General features: G+C 38.2%; 1 protein-coding gene across 1 annotated transcript; it reads left to right on the forward strand.

Moving 5' to 3' along the window:
* Positions 1-5,479: 5,479 nt before the first annotated feature.
* LOC131233763 (uncharacterized) lies at positions 5,480-9,562 on the forward strand. The gene is made up of 5 exons (XM_058230551.1): positions 5,480-6,060; positions 6,789-7,290; positions 7,514-7,715; positions 8,268-8,678; positions 9,158-9,562. Exons 1-5 carry the CDS (start codon positions 5,649-5,651, stop codon positions 9,527-9,529), a joined length of 1,899 nt encoding a protein of 632 aa, XP_058086534.1. The 5' UTR covers positions 5,480-5,648; the 3' UTR covers positions 9,530-9,562.
* The last annotated feature ends 1,319 nt before the right edge of the window (positions 9,563-10,881 follow it).

Consider the following 10,881-nt stretch of genomic DNA (forward strand, 5'->3'; position numbering starts at 1 on the left):
AACACCGTACCCAGGTGTATGGTCACGTGGTATTAACGTCCACATACTGGTACCTCGTGGTGAGGGATCCATTTATACGTTAGCTGGTCAGACTACTGCTCCAGTTGTACCTCTGACGTATGTTCATGCACACAATTGTACTTATACGCCGTACATAAATGAGACTCCGAAGGATCTAATGGGTTCTAGGATTTTTCACCTAAAGAACATGATTGCCTTACTTGCTAGCTCTAGGGTCTCTCACCTAAGGGACACGATTGCCTTACTTGCTGGCTTTAGGGTCTTTCACCCAATGAATACGATTGCCCTACTTGCTAATACTACAATCATTTTCTCATTTTTTAAATTTATTAATTTTATTTATTTATTTATTTATTTTTTTTAAATTTTTTTTTACATTTCCGTAATCAGTAGAGATGAATGCATGTCATGAATTATTCCAAAATTAGTAGCGAAATAATTTAATTGTTTAAATCCCCATACAACAATGAAAGTTCTATACAAAATGTGCAGAAATTCGATGCTGTAAAAATTCAATTCCTGAAATTTACTGAAACATCAAGCTATTTTCTTTGCCTTTTTAAAAAAAACAAAGAACCAAAATTTAGAATCAAATTAATTAATATTAATTTAAACCAATTAATTTAAATTAATTACTTTAACGCAGATTTAAGGTCTAAATCTTAACACCTGATTTCAGAAATAAAAGTTAGATTAAAATCTAACTCTACAAGTTAATCAGATTCAGTAAATGCTAAAATTTAGAAAAGTAGATATTAAGTATAAAGGAATTTGATAATATTAATTTAAAGTCATTATGTCAAAAAAATAAAATAAAATTTCAAAAATACATAAAATCAGAAAGTTCAGAAATGGAGGAGAATCACCCATCTGATATTTGGACCGTCGATTTCTGGACTTGACCATACGCCCACGACCTACTTAGCATCGCATGCTAGACCTGACTTACGCTTACGCTCTCAACGAGTTTCTCTCGCTGACGCAACACATAGCATTAACTTGTTGTCTACACTCGCTAGATGCTTGAGAAGTTGAGTTTCAGGACACCATCTACCAAAAGAAAATAACACCTAAGTGGTCTATTTGATGAATGGTTTAGATTTCAGGTTAGTCTGTTTTACCATGATTGTTTCCAATCAAAGTTATTTACTGTTCATGTTGTTGGGCTGATATGGATGTAAGATGAATCACTGTTTCACAATCGAAAATATCAACAATATAAATTTTTATTTTTAATTAATAATTCTAGCTATAATTTTGTTGAAACTTTAATAATTCAAGTACTTAAATAAAATATTATTTTTACTATTATTTAATTTAGGAATTACTGTGAAATAATATATAAGAAATTTTATTTAAATTCTAACTTTAAATTAAATCAATTTTTTTTTTCAAAACTTAAATACTGTTAACTATTAGCATAAAAATATTTATTATTTTTATTCACTAAATTTTAAAATTAAAATTTTTATTTTATTTATCACATAAACTTAACATATATATATATATATTAAAATAACTTGATTATTTTATAACAAATTTTAATTTCTCTTTGATAATTCATTGAGAATGTATATTTAGGTTTAATCGATAAATTATTTAAATTTTAATTTAAACAAAAATTTGGAACTACAAGGAAAAGGGAAAAGATTTTTTCTTATAAGTTAAAAATCTAATATTATACTTTATTAAAATTTTAATTTAATAAAGTTTTAAATATACATTAATCACTATAATTTCAAAATATAGAAATCTAATCAATTTAGTTTCAATTCCAAAATTTTGAAAATTTTTTTTAAACTTAAGTTCATTTAAATTAATTAACTTTTTAAAATTTTAGAATTGAAATTTGAATTTTTAATCTTTACAGAAACAAAAATATTATACTAATTTTTATAATATAACATTAATAATGTAATTAAATTATTATTTAATAATTTAAGTTAATCTATCTTAAAATTTTTAATCTAATTATTTTAAATCTAAATTCAGAATTTTATTATTATTTATTTTTATATCTAAATTTAACAAGTTAAAGGAAGTTATTAATTTGAACTTTGGATACTATTATTTTTTTATTTCATTTTAAATAAAAATATTTTTTTATATAATTAATTCTAAGTATTATAAATTATTGGAATTAAAATTTTTGGCTTACTTTTTTTTTACTTGATTTTTTTATTATATAATTCGGATTAATTACGTGATTAAATTTAATAACTAACATGCTCATTAATTAAAAATATTTTACAAGTAATTCAAATTTACTAATTTAAACAAATTCATAAATTAATTTGAATATAATATATATTTAATAATTTACTTTCATATTAATTAATTTTTAAAAATTTAGGAATAATTTATATTTAATTTTTAATATTAAAAAAATAAGAATTAATAAATTAAAATATAAATTTAGATAAATTATATATTTTATTCTGTATAAATTTTTTTTTTCTCTCTTTTCAAAAGGACAGAAATAAAGTAATTAATATTTATTCTAATCAAACAAACTTAGATTAAATATTTTAACTTAGAATTAAAGTCTAAATTTAGCGAATTTAATTTAATATACTTAAAACTAAATTTCAGATTTGATGTTAGAATAAAATTGAACTTTATGAATCAATAAAATTAAATTAATATTAAATTCAAAATATAAGCATCATGTATAAATGAATTTGATAATTCTATTTATAAGAACTTTATTTCAAATTTTAATTTTCAGAAATATATAAAAATAGAAAATTCATAAATGAGAAGGATTACCCACATAATAATCAACTGAAAATAATATTCCTATTAAAATTTTGGAATAAAAAATCATCATAATTAACTGAAAATGATAAACTTTAGGATAAGATCATCTACCTCAAAAATCTGATGATTCGGTCTTGCTCTCTCTCTCTCTCTCTCTCTCTCTCTCTCTATCTATCTATAGAGTTTTCTCTCTCCCTGTCTCTCCTTACGATATGATTGAATCTTTGTTTATATCTTTCCTTCCTTTTTAATGGATGTGAGGAACGAGGCGAAAGAGTGGGGAATGTGGACAGTTTCATTTCGTGGGAGGGTTCGGTGCTCATTACCGCACGAAAAGGAAGGAAGAATGGAGAAAGGTGGGTTAGGCGGCTGTGGAAGATAAAATCTTTACTTATAATAATAATAATAATAATAATAATAATAATAATTATTATTATTATTATTATTATTTTTAAGATATGGTGGGTCTCACTAACGATGATATAAATCTACTCTATCCATCATCTCGGCTTGGCCATGAGAGAATATAAGGTAAAAAATGAGGCTGATCCAAAACTCAGGTGGGCCACACACAAGCGGACGGTGAGGTTGGTTCCAAAAAAAAAAAAAAGGATTGTCCTCGATTTTTATTTTATTTTTTAACAACAATCTAGTGGTTAAGATCAGTTTAATCTTAGTGCACAATCAATAGTTGATGTTGGCTAAATTTGGATTGGTTAATAATTAAACACGTGGTCTTAAGTGTATGAGTTGAGAGAGTGCATTATAAATAAACTTATATATATTCTACCAAAATTATGTAATCATTAATGGCATTAATTAATAGTTCGCACTAAACAAAACGATCACACATATCAACGATCACAATTTGCATGAGCAGATAGATGCATGTGTGCATGGATGAGTGGATGTATGCATGGATCTATGTGTGTATACTCCAATGAAGACAATTGTACATACATGTATGTGTACGCACGTGTACCAAAGTCCTGGGTCATTACATTATTGTAATAATCTAAATTTGTGTAGTAATTTACATACGCTTGTAATCACACAAAATTACTACACATGGAATGTAGTGAACATCTAGACACAGCTGATTATAAAGAGTGTCCTCATAAGCCCTTTTGGTGGGTGCGCTTGAATTTCGGGGACGAAATTCTTGTAAGGGTATTAGAATGTAATGACCCAGGATTTTGGTACACGTGCGTACACATACATGGGGCTTGGCCAGGACTGGTATGAGTCGGTACCTTGAGTCACCCCTGATTCACCCTTGGATTCGGACGGGCTAATTTGCTTGCTGACTCAACTGAGTTGGGCCGAGTCGCTGAGTTCAAAAACCGTTAGTTCATTACCAACCCGGATAGGGAGCTGGGTTAGATACAGCGCCAGCCTTGATACTTGGGATTTGGGACGCGGAAATACGATAGATGGAAAGAATCTTGCCGTAAAGAGGAGAAAAACTTTAATACACCGGCAGAATGGTGGAATGATACGCTGGCATTTATAAATTGCATATTTTGAATATAACTAAATTCTTAGAAAGATGGTTCTCGCCTTAGATGTATTATCACGTAATAATTAGGTTTATTTGATTTATCTCGCTATCAGACCGGTGGACATTTATTGGACGGTTACAAATGAGAACATCATTAATTAGGCTTATTTCAACAGACAAGTGCACAGGAATCAGAAGTTAGGCCAATCTGATTTTGTACTGATTGAGCGACAGTGGGCCCTACAATACAATTTAGCCGGTTTAAATTTAGTCACTATGTGACACGCATACAATTTCCGAGTGCCTGCGTATCAAACGCCATACGCTGCCTGAGTATCACATAACTCCCTTAAAGAGAAACAGCAGCAGGCCAATAGGCTCCCAAAATCAACCGACCAGAATGCTACCTGATTCATAAATCTCATCTTCGTCAAAGGCGTTTATTTTATTTTACTTCTGTGGGGCACGACTGCACGGTGCATCGCCTAATCCCCACCGTACAGTCTACACAGTGGCGAGATTTGGATCATTCACCCACCATCCTACACTGGATGGGCGCTTCAAGTTGCACCACGTGATGAATAGACTTTCATTAGTCCATCCCTCTTTTGACTTAGCCAGTAGGCTATTGATTGGACCTCTAGGATCATTTTTTCATTGGCCCACTGGTTGATGTGGACCGTTAGTGTGCCATAAATCTCTTCATCACCAAATCTATCTCGATGGGCCAGATGATCGACATGCTTCACTACCATCACCATACAATCTTGATTGTGAAGTGAATGACCGTGATTTATTTTACGCGTTTCGTACCGTTAAGACTCCTCTAACTCAAATCAACGTGGTCAAAGCCAGCATATTCTATAATTCTCTCGTTTCCTACAGTTAACAGGAAAAATCATTTATTCCCATATACATGACACGTGGCAGGTCTTGAGGTGAAACCATTCCGTCCATCTAGTGGGTCATACCAATGATGATCTGCAGTTTAAAAAGAACAGGCCATCCTAACCTTACCAACACTGGCCACGAAATGGACGGTAAAAATGAAAAGTTTTAAAGATCAACTTTCAATAAGTAACAATTAGGGCCGTCGACTGGCCAGGCCGTACAATTGAAAGTCCTATCTACAACCATTCCCACTGTGGGCAGTCAAGAGGTGGATCCCACTAGATTTACGGTCTGGATTCACCAGTCCACCTACCATGTGTCAAGTATTGGACCATGAACGTATTTAAATGATCCAGCACGCCGGATCCGAGTCACATTGATTTAACAAAAACAAAGGGTACAAAAGAAAACAAGATTTCCTAGGTACGCTGGCCCATGTATTAGTTCATCCCACCTTTTTCTAATATCACGTTCCATGCTTATATATCAACCCCACGCTTCCTATGTTTCCATTGAAAATCTCCCTTCTTCCTTCATCATGCCTTCTCCATCTCTTCCAACCATCCATGCACCACAATCCATGCCACTGGCAGTGGGTCGACGTCTGGGACCCAGCAAAAGGATCGATGCGTCCGGCCGAGAAGAAAATGAAGCCGTTGATATCGACTCGTTTGATCTATTTGGGCCCACAGGAGTCGGTATCAAATTGGACGGCGATGATGGCACTGCTAAGTTAAAGTGGTTACAAACCCAAATTATTGGGGCCAATGCTGAGTTCGATTCACCGTTTGGACGTCGCTACATCACGTATTCAGATCACACGGCTTCGGGGAGGTTCTTGAGAGTTGTGGAGGAGTTTTTGGAAAGGGACGTCCTCCAATTCTACGGTGAGTCTCGCAGCCACTTGGGATTTTGATTTCTTGGCTAAACTGCTCAGAGTTGTTTAGTGCTGTCAATTGGCTGGGCTTGGGAAACTAAACAACCCTATCTGCTTCGGGCTAGCTTCGTTCGAGTCCGGTCGGGTTTGGAAGCACGAGTCAGCACTGAAAATATGCACAACTCGGCCCGACTTCAGATGAGTCGCCCCTGACTCGGGCGAGTTGAGACTCGACTCAGGATTGAACAAATCGCTGAGTCTTCAATCCATGCTTCACAGCTCTAGATTTGTCGCTTTCAGTTGGTAGTTAGGCTATAATACACCATGGAGGGACTCCACTAACCTACGCCATTATGGGCCCTGTAAGTGGAGAGAATTCTACGATGAGGCCTCTTTGTAGCTCGGCCCAGCAAGACGTCGGCTTTTATCTTTGGGCTGTGATTCTTATTTCAGTTTAGCATGGTGGTGGCCGTGTCTCATCCTCTTAACACGTGGCAGTGGTGTGTGGGTCCCAGTATGATTATGGAGTACATCTCTAAAATCATATTGAAAAAAGACCATTGGATATTTTTCATTTCTAATTGTCCATTAAGCGCCCAGCAACATAATATATATTTCGATGAACAAAGAGTAGTAATTTCTAACTGCCTGCGTATCATCCATCACCCTGCCAGAGTATCAAAGTATTTCTCCTCAAGCATGCATGTAATGTGTTTTTTTTTTTTTCTGTCTATGCAGGCAACACTCATACTGTGGACAGTTACGTGGGACTCCACACAAGCAAGCTGGTGAACGAATCCTGCCAATACATCAAACGTTGCATGGGCGCGGGACCCCACGACGTGCTGCTTTTTTGTGGGACCGGTTCAACGGCCGCCGTCAAACGTTTACAGGAGGTGATGGGAGTCGCAGTCCCATCGATCATGCGGTCCAGAGTCATGGACTGCTTGACACTGTCCGAGCGGTGGGTTGTTTTCACCGGGCCCTACGAGCACCACTCGAACCTGCTATCTTGGCGAGACTGCCTAGCCCAAGTGGTCGAGATCCGACTCAGTGAGTCAGGACTCATTGACGTCGGCTCATTAGCAGCGGCACTCGAGTCGCCAGAATATTCCGGTAGGCCGAAGCTGGGGTCTTTCTCAGCGTGCAGCAACGTCACTGGGATTTACACGGACACACGAGCCATCGCACGTGTATTGCACGAGCACGGTGCATTTGCATGCTTCGACTTTGCTTGCAGGTATTTCTCCTTTTATACAGAGATATTAGTGACCTCTGCACACTTGGTACACATATAAACCGTAGGATGGGTCATAACCCAAAAACCACAGATGATGGGGCCAGCATATTAACGGTCCAGCTCTTGAAATGGGTGCCAAGTGTACAGTATAAGGTGCTTGATCAAGTGTCCACCGTAGGGGCTCTCGTGATCTTATCATGATCGTTCTCAATTGTGGTTGCAGTGGGCCATACATAAATATTGAAATGAAATCGGGTGAATTGGACGGATATGATGCGGTATTTTTGAGCCCTCATAAATTCATAGGTGGGCCCGGGAGCCCCGGGATTCTGGTGATGAGTGATGCTCTCTATCGCCTCAAGGACGCGCCTCCTTCTACCAGCGGCGGTGGGACAGTTCGCTACGTCAACGGATACAGCGATCAGGTATCTCATCTCAAGTTAACCATATGATATGCGGCCAGCTACTTTGAAGCGTATACACGTTTTTTCAGTTCTGACAAGTGTGTCCCTTTATTTGGTAATCCACCCCATTGATCTTTTGCAGCCCCCCATGCATGCACTATGCCCTAAAAATCTCCTTTATGGGACGATTTAACCTTTAGAGTGTGGCCTATGGAAAGATCAATGGTCAACAATTAATAGGGAAAATTTTCAAGATTGGTCTCTGGGATCTTCAATTCTGGGTATTTTTTAGTTATATTCCATCTACGGTGGGATGGAACATGCCAAGGGTCTGGATTTCTCAATGGTAGGCCTACTTGCCGAACTGAAATACCGTGCAAAAACAATTCATATCCTTCTACGTGGTGGGATCCACGCGGGAATAGCCTGGATATCTACACATGCAAATGGCACATCAGCAGTTGGGCCCATTGCATGAATGGCCTGGATCTCCATGTGCATGGTACTAGCTAGGGAAACAATGAAGAAACATATCTAACGTTCACGCTGCTGACACGTGTGGTTGATGCGAAGGACACCCTCTATTGCGAGGACCTGGAGGAGCGGGAGGATGCGGGCACGCCCGGAATCGTGCAGAAGATACGTGCGGCGATCGCGTTCCGTGTGAAGCACCACATGGGTCACGAGCTCATACGTGCCCAAGAGAGCTTGCTGATGAGCCGAGCGTCTGAGAGGCTACTGAAGAACCCCAACGTCCATGTACTTGGAAACACGTGCGCCGAGCGCCAGCCCATCGTCTCCTTCCTCGTCCATCCCGAGTCCGCACGTGGGAAGCACTTACATTGCCGGTTCGTCACCAAGCTCCTGAACGACTTGTTCGGGATCCAGGCACGTGGGGGATGCGCGTGCGCGGGCCCCTACGGTCACGTGCTACTCGGCATCGATAGAGCTCGTGCCCAGGCAATCCGATCAGCCATCCAAAAGGTAGCACGCTTTTACCCCTTGTCCGCGTTTATATTACGAATTTGACATCAAAGGGTGAAATAGCCTCCATTGACTATGAAGTGTCCAAGTCGGGTCCGGGTCCAGGCCGAGCTGGGACCCGTAGACTGAAATGGGCCTACAAATAACTGGGCCCGACTTTGTATCAGTGTGGCATTGGGATTGCCCGTCCGACCGTTATAAACGGAAAACGGGTTGGTGCCAAGGCCTGGTGGCCACATTAAGAAAGATGGTTGGTTTGGAACGTTATTATCTACTGCCAGTTCTGAACGTGCTTGATTAGTTGCCTATCGGATACATCGCTGGGATGACCGTCTGATGAACGCTCCAGATCATGCACACGTGCCGAGTTGGACCGTGAAGTGCATTCATATCTGGTGCAAAATCCAGGCAGCTTTTGATATTAGCATACTTCCAGCTTTATATTCTCACACTTAGAAAATTCGATATGCCACACGCAGGGGTACGAGGGATTGAAGCCAGGTTGGACGAGGGTGAGCTTCAGCTATTATACGGCAGTGGAAGAAATGGAATTTGTGGTTGATGCGATTGAGTTCATTGCAACCTACGGCCATCGATTCCTCCCTCTCTACCACTTCGATTGGAAAACCGGAGATTGGAGCTTTTTAGACAGTACCAGTGCAGTGAAACCAACATTCAGGAAAACATGCACAAGCAGCCAAGAGAATGACCCAACATGTACGGACATCAGCGTAAAATACATGGAATATATGGAAGCAGCCAAACATATTGCCGAGACTCTATCAAACCATCCAGAAGAGCAACCCTGTCCTGAATATATTGATCCAAAGCTTGTCATATTCAGAATATAAACGCAAGCTACGAGGGTTGTTAATGTGTTTGAATTCAAATGCTAATTATAGAGTTAATAGAATTTACGCTGAGAGTTTTTTTTTTTTAACATATGTATTAATTTGTTGGTACCATACGTTGTAGTCTCACCGTGCATTTCATTTGGAAACATACATAATATTTTTTGTTATTAATGTACGGTGTAAATCCTATGGAAGAAAAAAAAAAACATTATTCTTTATTGAGATTTGTTATGTCCATATGCGTGCAGATCTGTGCGCACGTGTGCCAATACAGCAACTTGGGCAAGGTCCAAGCTTTCCATCAGGTGGGCTACACTGATTAGATACTTAAGAAGCAAGCTGTTTCACTCGTCAGGTGGGCCACTATTTATAAAACAAATGGATCGGTAAAACCATTTTTTTTCTAGCCATCCATTTGTGTGTGCATTATGGCCTACCTGAGAAGTGAAACAGAGAGATTTATGCCAGAAGGTCTAAGAAGTGTGGCCCAACTAATGGAAAGTACAAGCCACATCAGGAGAAAAAATTACATGCAGTCACTTCAGCAATGACGAGAAAAAATTCATTAACTTTAGCAGTGACAAGAGAACATATATATTACTACTCATTACAGATTAAACTTCCCTTGGTTTTTGTAATATTTCTCAGGGATCACAGGTAAATATACAATACATGCACTAAAGCATCAAGGGAACTAACAGCGGTTGGTACCTTCTAGTGAGAAACCTTTATGAATTGATTTATGGAGCTGCTGCTAAGGCAGTCTAACAGATCTGTGACCTTGAATGGAAATGTGTGAATAGTGTGCCTGTCTTCTAAGGCAGTAAGATTTCGCTATTTCTTTTTTTTAGAAAGATAACTAGATTGTATTAAAGGATAAGAGGAGAACAAAAGAGAGGAGACTGGGCGCTGGAGATGGCCAGCCAATTAGGCTCCTAAAAAGAGAAAATTACAATCCTGCATAGAAACTAAAGAAGAAGCCTATTCAATTAAGAGATGAGTCACCCTAATAAACGTATCCTCGGCTGATTTGGAGGAATCATTGAAGCATCTATCATTTCTTTCTTCCAAACGCCCACCAAACCGCTAGAATAGACATTTGCCATAGCTTAGAGCTTTGCTTCCCACATCTAACTCCATGCCAGACTTGGAGAAGAGCGTGCACATAATTCGGAAAGGTCCAATGAATCTTAAAACGGACTAGGAGGGCTGACCAGATCTGGTATGTGAAGGGCAATGAATAAAGAGATGGTCCACCGATTCTTCCTGAGCCATACACCAAAGGCAAATATTTGTGATGGTCATTCCCCTCTTTCTCAAATTATCAACTGTGAGCACCCTATCCTTGC

This window comes from Magnolia sinica, chromosome 18, assembly GCF_029962835.1.
Source record: "Magnolia sinica isolate HGM2019 chromosome 18, MsV1, whole genome shotgun sequence".
In the NCBI taxonomy this organism is placed as follows: domain Eukaryota; kingdom Viridiplantae; phylum Streptophyta; class Magnoliopsida; order Magnoliales; family Magnoliaceae; genus Magnolia; species Magnolia sinica.

What these genes read in the sequence shown, in the direction of transcription:
- LOC131233763 (XM_058230551.1), top strand. Translation starts at nt 5,649, where the DNA reads ATGCTTATATATCAACCCCACGCTTCCTATGTTTCCATTGAAAATCTC. An exon ending in TCAACGGATACAGCGATCAG is followed by an intron (nt 7,716 to 8,267) that starts GTATCTCATCTC and finishes GTTGATGCGAAG; the next exon opens with GACACCCTCTATTGCGAGGA. An exon ending in TCCGATCAGCCATCCAAAAG is followed by an intron (nt 8,679 to 9,157) that starts GTAGCACGCTTT and finishes TGCCACACGCAG; the next exon opens with GGGTACGAGGGATTGAAGCC.